Here is a 17,383-nt window from a genome sequence, read left to right as displayed (position 1 = left end):
TCAAGACAGTTATCGGTTATTTTTTAAGCCAGAAGGCCTCAATGTAGATTAGCTCTGTAACTAAATGAGTTACCCTCTCTAAAAAAAGTCTTTATTATGACTATTATGATTATGGTTAGTATTATTATTACTATTATTATTATTAACTGCACTAAATGCAAAGACATTAGTAAGTAATTGCTAAATTACAAATATTTCTGCTCTAAGCATAAGAAATGCTGGAGTATTCCTGGTGTATGGAATGCTTATGTGAACCTAATTTGATTTAAACTGGGAATGGCACAGCATGCTTTAATATTAGATTTGTATGGTAGATTAATTACAGATGGATACACCTGTAAGAAAACAGAAATAAACAATGCCTCTTACATTGTGTTATGTCAGGTAAAAGAACTAAATGATGCCAAAGACTAGAAAAAACATGTTTTTTCCTGATTTTTATTTGATAACTGTATAAAAATTGAAGTTGTCTGGTCAGTCAAGCATTCTGAAAAGTCAACACTTGCCGTTCCTCACCAAACATGGATTGACCGCCCTAGTATACTTAGTAAAGGCACTTAACTTTTCCTTTGCATGGTGTAGGCTATAATGTTAAAAGCAATGCTAAAAACCAAGCAATGCAACAACAACAACAACAACATAAAAACATCAACTGCACCTTATACCTGCAATTGGACAAGTGGAATGTTTCTGCTCTGACACAGACATTTGCAAATCTGATGATAATAAGATGTAGCACTCCACTACTATTGTAGCACTCCACTACTATTTTAGGACTCCACTACTATTGTAGCACTCCACTACAATTGTAGGACTCCATTACTAATGTAGCACTCCACTACTATTGTAGCACTCCACTACTATTGTAGGACTCCACTACTAGTGTAGCACTCCACTACTATTGCAGGACTCCACTACTATTTTAGCACTCCACTACTATTGTAGCACTCCACTACTATTGTAGCACTCCACTACTATTTTAGGACTCCACTACTATTGTAGCACTCCACTACAATTGTAGGACTCCATTACTAATGTAGCACTCCACTACTATTGTAGCACTCCACTATTATTGTAGGAATTCAGATCTGTACAAGTAATTCACTATATTCATTAAATGTTTCGTTTTCTGGAATGCTCTCTTAGAATGAAACTTTTGTGAGCAAAATAGAATGTTGATGACATCTGGGAATTCAAAACAGCATAATTAGTTTAAGTCAGGTACCATTATGAAAGTGGTTTCATTACATGATACTCACTTATGTTAGTCTCACAGTCTCTGCCGGTGTAACCAGACTGACAGATACATTTGCGCCGCAGGTTTAGGCCACCACTCACGTCAATACACTGACCCCCATTCTGACATGTCTGATTCAGGCAGACACTCTGCTGCTGAGAACAACTATAATAAAAAGCAAATCACCTGATGAAATGCTGAAATCAGATGCAATTCTATTCAATGTATGGCTTGTAGCTATGGGTGCTATAATTCATTCAACAGGGTTTTAAACAGGAAATGGGATGTATCCAACAATAATGTTCAAGAACTCTATAAATACTGAAGTAAAATGCTGGCAACCAAATTCATGGAAGAGTTCAGTAATTCATAGTTGCACACTACCTTTGTTTGAAATTCTGAATGATCCTGGTGCAAAGCCAGAACTGGAACTGATGTGGAATCCTCTAAATAATTACATTGTAAATTAGGTATTCTCTACTAATGAAAGATATTGTAACCCTGTAAATAATCAATTCCATGAAAGATTTCAAAATCCCACAAGATATTTCAAAAATTAAACTCATCTCTGATCTCATCAATATCAAGCTGCACAAAATTAAATCTAAGTTAAATTTAATTTTTGTGTAAAGTTATGCTTAGGAGTAACGACAATTAGGGGCCAACTTTCTGTAAATGATACTGTGGAATGTTGTTAATCAAAGGTATCATCAAGATGTTTATAGAATTTGTATCAAATAAAACAATCCATAGTAAAGTCAGGTTGTAGAAAACAAAATTTGGATGATGGCACTGAAACATCAAATTTTAAAGAAATTCAATTATCCATAGCAAAGTTATGCTATGGAAACCAAAGCAAGTTAGTCAGACAAGCAATCAAGGGCAATAACTCCTGTAAATTACATCTTGGAATACAGGAATTGGGGCCTATGAAACTTTGATTTTCTGTCTAATTATGTTGAAAACAATGTTGACCAATCATAAACATCAATTTAATGACCATCAATATGGCATTATTTGCAACGTTTTCCCCACACCACATACATATACATATCAACTAATATGCACAGCATGCATGGTACATACATAGCCATCATACAAATATGAATAGTTTTTATTTCACCGATTCCAGATACCATGTACATTATTTATCCTATCACTTTCATGTCAGGACACACATAAACTATATATCAAGCATGCATGGTAGTGATACTGCTATCATATAAATATGAACAACTGCTATTTCACCGATCCCATGGTGTACATTATATCTGCCATACCTTTCATGTAACCAGGGTTAGATTTCTGTCCATATATTAGCTGGAAAATTCATATACTGTTGGACTTTAAAAATGTGACAATTACATCTTGTGATAATTCTCCTGTATTTTTATCACACCTAGGAAATTTAAACTTTTGTCTTTCAAGTCTTAATGATATAAAACTTTCCTGAGAATACTTTAAAGTTGGGTTATGAATGTACAGGTATATCAAGATTATATTCATTATATCACAAGAGTGTTTCTAATTATTCTTGTTGATATCCTTGAACACTTGTCATGTTTTTTAAAGTCCTTCAGTATAGCATCATCAGGCGTGGTCAAAGTGGATAAATAAGACCATAACATGAGACTTCACTACATATAAAGTATCATTTCACGAAATGATGTGAATCAGGGGTCTACTCTAGAACTGAAATTTCAGGGATAATTCTCACCTCCAACTGATAAACAGGGAACTTAAATGGGGACTTATCTGAATGTAAGACAAGTTATTTACAAAATAAAGGTTAGGGCTTGAAAATATTATGTGATTTTCATGCATTCTGTCTGCATTTTTTTACATGATGTTTTAGACATTAGAAGTGTATGCCACAAACAAAATGCAGGAAGTGTCATATTGTATGACTACATTCAACATGTTTCAAACACTCAGGAACAGATAATACCTGATGATGCTTGTTTTGGATTTATCCTGTGTAAATTGTAAGGGCTGTTCATTTCTGATCTGTAATGTTCATCATTTCTTGCAGTCTTCATTTCACGAAAATTCACATTTATTGTTACCTTGAGAAATTTAAGATTTTCTATTTGTCTTTAGAATTATTGATCTGGATGATATGTCTACACAAATCAATGTTTTACAGCTGGTGAATGTGCCATTCTGTTAGGGACCTGACCTCAGTTTTATTAGGTTTTTGTTGTGATGATTAACTGTTTCAGCACATTCTTTGATTTTGTACTTTTCCAATGATCTGAAAGGATTCTGGGTCATGGTACTTATTACTGAATTCAACATTTCAATTTTTTATTCTGTACATTTTGCCAAATCAATATTTATGAACCTTCGTATCCAAGAATAATGTCTTCAACAACAGTCACGAGGATTCATACGTTATCATAAGTAACTTTTTTGCCTCAGTCAGTTGTGTCCATGTATTTTTAATTACTTTACTTTGGATTGCTAGCGACCATCAGGATGATGATCCAATATAATGATTCAGTCATTTTCATCCATATCATCTATTTTTCTATGAACTGAATTTTGATGCAAACTTGTGATGATCATTCATTTGCATTTTTTCTGCCTTTACTTCCGTACATTAAACATAAACAAATCCATCTGCAAATAACATAGACCCTAATTTGCTATTACATAATGCTAAATATGCCAGCAGATTTGAGTCTTGACTGTTTTTTTAGGACTTGTCAATACAACTAGCGACCCTGATCTGCAGGCGCATTATGCAATGGCACATCAGAATCAAAGCTGTCTGTAGTTGGATTCAGCTTGTACACAAGTATATTTAGGGTATTAATTTCCAATAATGTTAAATCCAAGGTCATTCAATACCATGATCATTTATCACTGTGCTCATTCATGCATGCAAATAGTTCATAAAAGCAGAGATAAAAATGACAATGAGAACTGAACAGCCCTTACATTTTGACATATTTGTTTACCTGTCTGAACTTGCTTTTACAATCACTTACCTAAAATCATCGATGTCCAACTCAGAAATCCTATTACAACCAAGGAGAAACCACAAAATTGATTTATATGGGGTAAAATATTTACTGATACTTATACCTGATCCAGCTGTACTGTAACACTGTTTATAGATCAAGGCTCAAACATGTTTGTTCTATGTGAACAACATCCTGCTCATTAGAATATCATCTCTCACAAAATCAAATACTTACTTTTCAAAATTTACACAAATACTTAATGTTTTTGAGTATATTGTGAAAATTTGGTTAGAAATGTGAAAAAAATATTGAAGGTATGGCCATGTGAATTACTGTATGTTGTATAATGAAATCTATTAAGACATCAGAGTTCTCTCTGATGCACAACTCAGACAATCAGTAGAAAGACAATCTACAAGGTTGAAAAGGCAACCTGACTGATCAGTGATTTATGTGGAAGCTGATAATCTCTAGCTGACTGATAGCTAGTTGCTGAATTAGCTTGTATTACCCTATTTGTATTTTAATATGAATTGTTTAGATGGGTGTAATGTTGATGAGATAGAAGATAAGCAACAAAAATTGTAAGTATGACAAACAGGAGGCCCAACTTGGCTTGACATCACTTACCTAGATTGCATTGATGACAATTGACCATTTGACTACACAGATCTATCTCACAAACTTTAGGTCATGATTTTACCTATTTTACTATATATCCTGATACAATTATGTTCTACAAAGAATGGCATAATTAATATGCAGTCACCTGCTCATAATCGGATCCTGATGATATAAACCCATTTATCAACTTTTATATATAACGGATGAGAAATATAGTCCCTAGATCTAGAGAGGTAACAAACTCAACCAATCAGATGCAATGTATCTCATTAGTATACTGTAATTATTCTAATAATTGTCACAGGGGCAGTTTAATTTTCTAAAGGGGGGGGGGTACCATTAACATATAAATAGACTTGGACCCCAGCAACATAACATTTATGCAAAATAGATCTCTTTGATGTCTTTGAAGTGGAACCATTTCAAATTTATTACACACATGTACTGTTATTTGTGTCTGTGTTGAATTTTTTAAAATACCATATGTCACTGTTGTACTGAAAAAAGTGTGTAAATTAAACTGTTTTTGTTTTTCTAATAGTCACTGGATTACTTGTGTAATGTTTTAAATATTTGGATCTACCATATTAGATATCTGTGGATCTATAAGCCTCACTATGGTAGGATTTTTTGAACAAAATGGGGGTGGACATTCATTAGAAGGTGGTTTTCTATTAGGATAACTGTGGTAGTCTACATTTGTAATTTCCTCAAAATCTAATCAAAAATATAACTTCAAGAGTGGCAAAAAGCTCGGCCTTTCAGTTGCAAGATTACCTCTTCAGTATAGCTTCTGTTCAGTGACTTTCAAGATCTTGATGATACAAACCCATATTTGAATTTTCATCAAAATCAGATCTGAATTATGGCTTCTCTAGTGGTCGTAAGTTCAGCCAATGAGATGCAAGATCACCTCATTAATATGCATGGATCTTGCTTAGTATTGAAATTGTCCAGGATATTGGTATAGGTATGAATTTCATGTCTGATCAAAAGTGGATTACAAATAAGGCATCCAGAATTGTTACAAGCTTTTCCTATCAGATGCAAGATCACCCCATTAATATGCATGGATCTCACTCATCATCAAACTCATCTGAAGTCTTAATGATATAAGCATATCTTACATGCTTGATCAAAATCAGATCAGGAATATGACCTCCTGATTGGTAACAATTAAAAGATTAACCAACCTGAAGCAAGATCACCTCATTAGCATACATGGACCTTGCTCATTATGAAACCTGTCCAAGATTTGGATTATATAACTCCATATTCAAAGACTGACAGAAATAGGATCAGAAATATGGAATCCAGAGTGTTAAAAATCAGTTGTTGACAATCACATGCAAGAAACCCAAATCACAATGCACTATGCTTAATTGATGATGCACAATGGATGCAGAGCTATTACAACCACAAAATCACATAATTAACAATGATCTTTCTATGTAAACAACAGGACCCCTTACCTTCATAAGGAATCATCCACTGTATTAAGAAAATCCATCAAGGGGTTGATGAAATATGTGTAGCTGAAAAGCTTGAACCAAAACCTTCACAAACCATTTATGTATGTATGTGTGTGAGTATGTATGTGAGCATGTTATGTATGTATGTATGTATGTATGTATGTATGCATGTATGTATGTATGTATGTATGCATCCATGTATACATGTATGAGTACATGTATATAAGTTTAACTGCACATCAGCATAACAATGGCTATAAGAAGCCAATTAAAGGTGGAGTTCTAAAAATGTAAATATAAGAATTACACAAAAATTACACAGTACAATACTTCATACACCTCTCTCACTTTATAACTTGCAAGTGATGGGGTCCATAAACATTTAATGCAGCACAGGCTAGCACACTAGATATTTAGCAGTTGGGGGAACTAGCAACATTCACCGATATATTATAATTACTACCTCCTACACAAATATTCATCCAATGGATTTTAATATTTAAGGATATCAGTTGGAGAAAGTCAGTTAAAGTATAAAAAAAATGACAAGAGACCTTTAGTATTAAAAGCTTAACTTGGTTATGTTTCTATCTTAAAGGCAGACAACAAGTTTCTATTTTAAATAAAGTTTCAAATAAGAAACTGATAAAGTCAGGTGTTCCACAAGGATCAGTTCTTGGACCATTACTCTTTCTGCTGTACATCAGTGACATACCAGATATCACACTGAGCTATCCACCACCAATATGTTCACAGATGATGTGACATTATATACTATTGGACCAACAGGCCATGAGATTAGCACTAAAATAAAGTTTTGGCAAAATAAATAACTGGTATGAAGATAAATGCAGCCAAATCAAAAGCCATGATCATAGGTAGTCAAGCAAGAGTAAAAGCTGAGAACAATGATTTCAAGGTAATGATAAAAGGAATGGATATACAATAATCTGAAAATGAAAAACTACTTGGCATTATGATAGTCCAAATCTTGTGCTGGAAAATACAAGTTGATAAGGTTATTTAAATGTTAATTCACTCCTTTATCACTTGAACAGAACAAAATCTTATCTCCATCAAGAACAGAGAAAGACATTCTACAATGCATATGTCATGTCACACCTAGAATACTGTTGTTCTGTCTGGGGTACCAGTAATAGTGGTATAGAAAGTCAGGAAAGATTACTGAAATTTCAGAAAAGGGCAGCCAGAGTTACTGTTGATGCTAATTTAGATGCACCACCAACAAATCTTTTTAAAACCCTAAAGTGGCTTCCATTTCAGCAGAGAACTCAATTTCAGAAGGGTTTACTAGTCTATAAATCCTTACATGGTTTGGCTCCTGATCATCTTAAATGTAATTTTAAATTTGTTAACAATCCACATAAGTATGAATTAAGATCCATCTCAAACAACAAGTTATATTTACCTCAACCAAAGTTTCATTAGAAGAGTTTTGCTTTTCCTGGAGCCAAACTATGGAATTCCATACCACATTAAATAAAGGCAGTTGACACATGCCAAGCTTTTATAAAGCTTTTTTGTCATCAACATTTACAGAAACAATCATTTGCATAATTTTGTTTAATTCAGTATTACTACTTTTTACAAAATTGTTATCATTTACTCACCTATAACATTTACAAATTGCACTACTACTATTTGTATGAATCCTGTATGTACTCATCCTTGAAGCCTTATACATATTTCATTGTAGCAGTAGGTCATTTGTCGAGTTTTTAAAAGCATTTTTTGTCTATAGACACAATATCTTGTAAAAATTGTGCATTATATATACATATTTATTTGTACAAATGTCATTATAGAAGGCATCATGGAAGATTGGTCAGTTGACCAAATGAGCTTCTTCTTTAAATAAAGTTATTATTATTATTATTACATTATGAAATTAAATTGAAAATCAAATTAAAACTTAAATATAACTTGACAAGACATCTTAAATGGGCATTCATTCCTTACAAAGTTGCCTGCAGTAGGCATTTCTCAACATTTTCATTGATATATCAAAGAATATTGTTAGTTATTCAGAAAACATTACAAAATAGGTGTTTTTCAATAAATTGTGTAAATTTCATATCTATTCCAAATTTTCACACACTAACAAGCATTCTCAATAACAGAATGAGTGATATATGAAATGTTCTGTTCTCATGTTTAATCAAACTTTTTAAATTTTTAAGCAAATAGAAGATTTTTTCATATCTGAATAATTAAAATAGGTAGATCCATAATTATCTAAATGTTGTATGTGGCTTTGTATGTTAACAAGATATACTAAAATGAGAAAGTCATGTGTGTTCAGACAGAGTCCTCAAAATATTTATGGTGTCATGGATCTGGTTAAACTTTTTTATCATTACCACCAATGTTAAATTAGTTCTTGGCTCTTGAAAGCTGAACTTATTGTGAAATAATGTAATATTAAACACTAAATTTTGTGTTGGAAAGCATTGTCAGGCTAGTCATGTTAGAACATCTCTCCACATAACTTTCCTCATTTATACTACTGGTTACTTTGTGGTTCTTCCAAACAGCATTAAATAAATGGAGCAATATACATGTAATATGAAACCTTGATGACTTCTAATGACAAGACTCTTAAATTGATTGACAAGGGCACTTTCAATTTCACTGATTGAGGTTCTAGTGTATATTCATCCAGATTAATAAGACTACAAAGAACATGTACTCACTTTGCTCCTCCAAAACCACTAAGACAGATACAGCGATATCCTCTGATATCATTAAAGTCATTCACACAGTAACCACCATTAAAGCATCTGGTACCCTGAGAGCACTTGTTCTCTATAATTTCACAGCGACTCCCATTGGTACCTGAAAGTGCATCAACAACAATAAATATGTAGTTTAATGTGAAATATCTCTGGTGTTTACAATCTCTGTCCTAAAGAATAAAAAGAGATCTGTCACCACAATGTGGATGACCCTGTGAATTTGGAACACTTGAAGAAAACTTTGTTTAATATGTCAAGACAAATTTCAAGGCAAGCAAGGGCTATACTTAGTAAAATTCTGACTGACAAGGATTAAAATCAAACTTGATCTAAGTAGGTCTTCTTATTATTAAATTGTGTGCAACATTTTGTTGCAAGCTTAAGTTCTTTGAAAATTATTGAGAATAAACTAAATTCACAAATCAAGGACAAAGTTTGAAGCCGAGCAATGACCATACCTCTATAAAATGTTTACATAAAAAAGACAAAAAAAGACATTCCTTGCATACAAGACATTTAGTCACATGAGGATACAAGGGTATGGAAACAAAATTTAACCCTCTTCAGAAATGTAGCTGGGGAATCAAAATCCTTGGTTTCCTGGATTTGCCTCCTAGAACAAGTTTTAAAAATTTCAGCTATGATTTCATTATAATCCTTATGCTGGTAAAATTCCTTGTTAAGGTCCCTTCAGTGTGGCCATTATTTTTCCCGTGGATCAGTAAAGGTTTTGTAACCATTAAGATTTTCCAATACTTGTAAGAAGGTTATATAATGAAGTAACTACAGATAAACCTAAAGAACAATTAACAGTTGTAGTGGCTGAGATTTTCTCTCACATCTAGAATAAAGTAATACAGCAAAACAGATTTACATTAGATATTGATGCAGCTTTTTCCTCTAGTTGTGGAACAGTTGAAAGCATATCAATCTACAAATTATAGCTCCTACCCCTTACTAGTGGAACAGATGGAAAAATAACAATCCGAGAATTATAGTTCCAAAACATCCATATACCCCTTGTCTATCATTAATCAGATCACCCCAGAAATGAAATTCCAAACCACTCACGTACACCTTACAAGTCAGAAATCACATCACTTCTAGAAATGAAATTGAAACCAGTCCCAGGTACACCTTACAAGTCAGAAATCACATCACTTCTAGAAATGAAATTGAAACCAGTCCCAGGTACACCTTACAAGTCAGAAATCACATCACTTCTAGAAATGAAAATTGAAACCAATCCCAGGTACACCTTACAGGTCAGAAATCACATCACTTCTAGAAATGAAAATTGAAACCAATCCCAGGTACACCTTACAGGTCAGATATCACATCACTTCTAGAAATGAAACTGAAACCAGTCCCAGATGCACCTTACAGGTCAGAAATCACATCACTTCTAGAAATGAAATTGAAACCAATCCCAGGTACACCTTACAGGTCAGAAATCACATCACTTCTAGAAATGAAAATTGAAACCAATCCCAGGTACACCTTACAGGTCAGAAATCACATCACTTCTAGAAATGAAATTGAAACCAGTCCCAGGTGCACCTTACAGGTCAGAAATCACATCACTTCTAGAAATTAAATTTGAAACCAATCCCAGGTACACCTTACAGGTCAGAAAGCAGATCACTTCTAGAATAATAGTTCCAAACCACTGGTTATAATGTTCTATATTGACCATAAATATTTCAACCTTATGAAAGTGTTAGAAGTACAGATTTGTCATTACATTTAGGACACTTATAAATGCAACTGTGCATCATATTTCTTACTTCAAGAACTGTCAGCAAATGTAACATTACATACCATATTTTATGTTCTTGACTGTGTTTGTGTTTGGACACCAGAAATTATCTGGCCAAAATAATTTTTTGTACCATGTACATTTAAGGTGAATGTTTTATAAAATAAATTTTTGAACTATTGTTTTCAGAAACAAGCGAACAAGACCTCACATATTGTTTTCAAGCAAAATCAGTAATCACATCCCCTTGAATCATTACTTACTTACCAATTACTATACATGCAACATCATAAATAGTATTATGTATTATTTATAGGTAAATTGAAAGCAACAACATGATTCCCTGCATCAGTATTTAAAGAAGCAAAGTTTATTCATGTCAATTCATGAGTTTAGGGTACCTAATTATCTCATAAAATGATTGTGCCTGTTTGTGCACACTACTAAGCGACAGTCTCTGTCTTAAGTGCGGCCCATTGTTTGTAAGATATTCATGTCATTATCACTGGAGTTGTCACTGTAAATATTATCATCATTCATTATTACTGGAGCTGTCATTGTAAATATTATCATTATGTCATTATCACTGGAGTTGTCATTGTAAATATTATCATCACATCATTATCACTGGAGTCATTGTAAATATTATCATCACGTCATTATCATTGGAGTTGTCATTGTAAATATTATCATCATGTTATTATTACTGGAGTTGTCATTGTAAATATTATCATCATGTCATTATCACTGGAGTTGTCAATGTAAATATCATCATGTCATTATCACTGGAGTTATCATTGTAAATATTATCATCATGTCATTATCACTGGAATTGTCAATGTAAATATCATCATGTCATTATCATTGGAGTTGTCAATGTAAATATTATCATGTCATTATCACTGGAGTTGTCAATGTAAATATCATCATGTCATTATCACTGGAGTTGTCATTGTAAATATTATCATCATGTCATTATCACTGGAATTGTCAATGTAAATATCATCACGTCATTATCATTGGAGTTGTCATTGTAAATATTATCATCACGTCATTATCACTGGAGTTGTCAATGTAAATATCATCATGTCATTATCACTGGAGTTGTCATTGTAAATATTATCATCATGTCATTATCACTGGAATTGTCAATGTAAATATCATCATGTCATTATCACTGGAGTTGTCATTGTAAATATTATCATCATGTCATTATCACTGGAGTTGTCATTGTAAATATTATCATCATGTCATTATCACTGGAGTTGTCAATGTAAATATCATCATGTCATTATCACTGGAGTTGTCATTGTAAATATTATCATCATGTCATTATCACTGGAGTTGTCATTGTAAATATTATCATCATGTCATTATCACTGGAGTTGTCAATGTAAATATCATCATGTCATTATCACTGGAGTTGTCATTGTAAATATTATCATCATGTCATTATCACTGGAATTGTCAATGTAAATATCATCATGTCATTATCACTAGAGTTGCCATTGTAAATATTATTATCATGTCATTATCATCATGCGCAAAATACAGTCAAAACAAAATCAATGTGGTTGATCTTTTTGTGACAAGGAACACAATGGATTTGGCATTAGTTTAGTTATTTGCATCTTCATGATCAAATTATAAATTATTTTTAGAAGTAGGCACTATGCTGATTATCCTGAATTGCTGAGACAGTTGTAAATACAACAACAGGAATGGACTCTTGCCTGTGGGATAGGTTCAGTTTTAAAGGTATCAATTAACTCTTACCTGTGGAATAGGTTCAGTTTTAAAGGTATCAATTAACTCTTACCTGTGGGATAGGTTCAGATTTAAAGGTATCTATTAACTCTTACCTGTGGGACAGGTTCAATTTTAAAGGTATCAATTAACTTTTACCTGTGGAATAGGTTCAGTTTTAAAGGTATCAATTAACTCTTGCCTGTGGGATAGGTTCAGTTTTAAAGGTATCAATTAACTCTTACCTGTGGGATAGGTTCAGTTTTAAAGGTATCAACATCTGGAACAGAATTCACCTGCCTATAAGTCACATGCAGATGTAACCTAAGATCAGCTCTTATCACAGGGCAGTTATAGGTGAAACTGAAAGAATTTACTGTGGGACACATACAGGTGAAACCACTTTTTGGAGTAAAATGTTCTTCAACATCTCTTACCTGATCATACTATGTTATAAGAACATACACCACATCATAAATGAAGCTTAACTCTAATCTAAAAAGGACATTCACTATGGCTTTCAGCTTGACCTTTCAAAAAATGCCGTAAAAGGTCTTTAGCTTCAAAAGACAGAAGTCAGATGAGTGTGGTCTCCCCTTGGATGGAGGATTTTGGCATCAAATCCTGTCAATCAAATAATGAATGACTGGCATCAAATCCTATCATGTCATGAATAGAGAAGATGTGCATGTGTTTCCAGGGATGTAACAAGGGTATGGCTTGGGCAGGAATTCCCATATTTTGATCATGCAAGTATTATTGAAAAAACATTTTTTACTCCAAAAATGTCATTTTCTTGAAAAACACTACCCAATCATAATAAATTAGGAGAATATATAACAGGTGAAGGGAGTTAAAATGTACATCCCCTTATCCCACTGTGAACCCTGGCTCTAGTCCTGTAACATGTACAGCAGCTTGATATCTCATGTAAAGGTGTAAAGATAGGACTTGGTTTAGCACATGGCCAATATGTGGAAGTTACTTAGAGAAAACATTGCACTCCTGCAAGTCCAAAAGAAGCAGAGTCCTGCATTGTTATGAAGCTGCTGAAAAACCTAAGAAGGTAGCATTATTGATGTAGGTCTCCTCAAATGAAACTTGGCCCTTTTGGTTGAAAGGTCTCCAAGGTAAAAGCCTGAGAAAGTCATCTCTGATCTCCATCCCATAGCTTTAATGATGTCATTTAGAAAACAGTTGTGTTGCAAGTAGAAATAGCCTTAATCTTGTCAGCTGATATTTGTAAGAAATCCATCTGGACTTGGGTTAGTTCCAAGTGCCTCAGCAAGCAGAAATCCTATCACCACTTTAGTTGCTAAAACATTCCAAATTATGTGATAAATTTCTTTTTTTCACTTTGGAGGGATGGATTTACAAGGTAGTGGATTTTCTCAGTTCATAACATGATCCAGTGATGTATTTGAAGAAAAAAACTAAAGAATTTACTTTTTTCTTGTAAGACAGATCCAGATGTGATTAAGAATTCACCCTTATCTGTAAAATAGGAACAGATGCAAGTATAAGAATTCATTCTTATTTGTTAGACATAAACAAATGTGATGGTAAGAATTTACCCTTTCTTGTGAGACCAGGACCCTCACTCTTACCTGTAAGACAGGTACAGTTGTAACCTGCAGGAGCAGACCTACATATCCCACCATTGTAGCATGGTTGTGAAAGACAATGATTCACTTCCAATTCACAATTCCTTCCATAGTAACCTGAAAATTAAAAACAAACTTAAATATTATTACAGTGTGAGTAAAATATGAAGCACAGTCTTAAAAATAATGAATCTGTAAAAGTCATCAAGAAAGCATGCACAAAATGTAGCAGCATACATAATGGAATGCACTTGGATTAATTGTACAAAAGGTAGCAACATACATAATGGAATGCACTTGGATTAATTGTACAAAATGTAGCAACATACATAATGGAATGCATTTGGATTAATTGTACAAAAGGTAGCAACATACATAATGGAATGCATTTGGATTAATTGTACAAAAGCTAGCAACATACATAATGTAATGCACTTGGATTAATTTTGATTTCATAAAATCAAAGCATAATAGGTAGAGATGTCTAATTTAAATGACTCTAATGTATTTTGATCCTCAAAGGTGCAAATGTTTGTTTTTTGGCTGAAATTTCTATTATTAACTGATATATATCTACTGAATAGTTTAATTACTGAATTTCTGCACAAAAAAATAAACAAGAAAAGTTCAATGTTAAGTTGCATTGAAGTAAAGAATATTTATGCATGATAAACAAATGTTATGTTATGGGACATATCCAAAATGACCAAATAGCCAAATGAATTTGTTCTGCCTACTCATTGTTATATCAACTTCAACCAATCTCAAGATTTTCTTTAACAAATCTACACATATATTTAACAACTTTTAGTGAATTATGAAGATCTGGTCAAAACTGAATGAAAAAGCAAATTTATAGCAGTGTACATAGTATATAATAAAACCTGTACAAGTTATCTTCTTATGGCAGTTATTGCGCTCAGACAACATAAAAAACAGTAAACAGACAAATGAGCAGGGTTATACAACTAGCTGGCAATCTGATTGGTCAGCATTCCATATGGATCACTGATAAGTCAAAACTGATTTAGAGCTGTTGATAGACCATTTTCATACATAACACTGTCTCTCATGCATAAATAAATAATTGGACATCAATACAATTATCCATCCCATGTTATGTTTACAACAACCTTAATTTATCATGAATGCAATAACACCATTAATGTCTCTAAAATAACCTTGATGTTTTTTCCTAGATTTTTCTTGCAAGGGAGAATATACATTAATAAATGGTTGCAAAGATCAAAGAGGTTACTACAAAATTAATGAGCATTCAAATAACTGATTATGCCTTAAATCAAAAGGGATTTGATATGAATGCAGAACTTTATTTGTGGGCAACCTCAGTCCTTCCATGCTATCAATTTCACAAAGACTTACCTTTAGTACATTCACAGTAGTAGTCATGGAATCGAATTGTACAGTTTCCTCCATTTCTACAAGTATTACCATTACAAAGGTTGGTAGCTGTGTGGAGAGAAAAAATAATTTCAACTAATTTTTTAATATGAATACATAATTGAGACAAACATGTCAAGAAATTCTAAAATAATTGCCTCATCAAGATTTTAGGAGCAATTACCTGTGTTTAAGGAACACTTTATATCCCAAGCAGATAAAGCACTCTTTCAATGTAAGGCCCTTCATTACAACATGGTAACTGTTCCTGTTATATGGCAAATATAGTCATGGATCCCATTTCATTAAAATGCTAGTGAAATTGTATCCGGAACCATATGTCCTCTCTTGTAAGTCAATATTTTTGTACTAAATATGAGTCATGCAGTGTAGATCTCATCTTATATGTGCCAACATAAGCCAGATATTTTTCTCAAGTGATGCTTCCTAAGTTATCTGCCAGTGCAGATGGTTCGATCAGCCTTTGGCTTGTGAGGGCAGCAGTGAGCTTGTTTTCAGGTTGACAATCTTTCTGATCGAACCATGAGTTTGATACTTGTTCAGTGCCAAGGAAGGTTCTTTGTTTTCCCAGGTGACAATCCTCTGATCAAGCCACACATTTGATACTTGTTCAGTACCAGTAACAGAGAATGGTTATTTGTACTCTGTGATCTTGCCAACATTACTGACACCTGTTCAGGTGCATCATTTAATAGATTTTGGAAAAAGTACGATCGAAGAGTCACTTATAGAACCCAAGTTAGAACCCAAGCTCAGTCACCACACAAGCACATGCATGACAGTAACATGCATGACAGTAAAGTTAAGGACTCATGGATGATATTTACAAGGACTAGATGACAATGGAAGATTTCAGAACTTTATTTGGCCACTCAATGTGGATGAATTCTATGGCTTTGTACCAGCTGACATTAGACAGTGACATAGGATACTGTGAATCAAACAAGTGTGGACTTGACTTTCATTGTTTATTTGTATGACTTGTGGAATTAACATATTACAGGATATTGTGAATCACTATTCATTCTGGGTTATTGTTTTCATACTGGTATGTGACCTATGGTACAATTCATGAATTTTTCATACAAACAGATTGAAAATGTCAAGCATTATGGATCTCTAAAGATTCTATGACGTCATAATGGGCAATATGTAAGATGTCAATTTATTTGTGACATATTCAACTCAATAACATAATTGTATTTTACGCTGGTTTTGTCAGGGTTTTTTTCTTCATATTTATCTATCCATCCAGTCTGGCATCTTTAGTTTTCCAAAGTGCAACTCTGACTAATGATAAGTCACCCTTTCAGATGGATCTGACTAGCAAATACACTGTGATTTATTGGAGGATAAAAGAGAAATTAGAATTCTGCAGCTTTAAAAAAAGGGAGGGGATAATTTATAGTTCAGGAAACTTGTATTTGAGTATATTTGATACTTTATTACAAGGTGGTCCCACTATTCATTATAAGGTGGTTTCGTTGTAAAGCAAAATACTCTGCATCTTTCATGAACATTGTTATAATAAGGGAGTACTGTATTTGTTGCAATCAGCCTGACGAGATGGCCAATGAAACAAATCTTGTGTGAGCCAAAGCACGCTTGCCAGCCAAGATAACTGCTCATATTCCTCTCTCTGGAAAAGTTCTCTCCCATATCTGAATCTACTGTAACAAAATAGGCAAATGATTGCCCGCTGTTTTCAATCATTGTAAAACAAAATTAGCAATGCTTATTACTTAGTTTGTCACAAAGACTTTAAAATACTTTATATTAATTTTAATAATTCAT

The 17,383-nt window shown here is 33.2% G+C and overlaps 1 protein-coding gene across 1 annotated transcript in view; it reads right to left on the bottom strand.

The window, feature by feature from the left end:
* Positions 1 to 17,383, bottom strand: part of LOC149802771 (uncharacterized) — a 308,654-nt gene that overhangs the window by 175,345 nt on the left and 115,926 nt on the right. Inside the window, exons 36-39 of the mRNA XM_089953831.1 lie at positions 15,551 to 15,637; positions 14,171 to 14,284; positions 9,017 to 9,158; positions 1,260 to 1,402 (exon numbers count right to left, since the gene is read on the bottom strand). Coding sequence (XP_089809957.1) covers positions 1,260 to 1,402; positions 9,017 to 9,158; positions 14,171 to 14,284; positions 15,551 to 15,637 — 486 coding nt within the window. The remainder of the gene's footprint in view (positions 1 to 1,259; positions 1,403 to 9,016; positions 9,159 to 14,170; positions 14,285 to 15,550; positions 15,638 to 17,383) is intronic.

The sequence above is a fragment of the Sinohyriopsis cumingii genome, chromosome 3 (genome assembly GCF_028554795.1).
Source record: "Sinohyriopsis cumingii isolate HCF-2022 chromosome 3, ASM2855479v2, whole genome shotgun sequence".
NCBI classification, from domain to species: Eukaryota; Metazoa; Mollusca; class Bivalvia; order Unionida; family Unionidae; genus Sinohyriopsis; species Sinohyriopsis cumingii.
The sequence above is the reverse complement of the archived record's forward strand: the minus strand, read 5'-3'. Positions and strand labels throughout refer to the sequence as shown.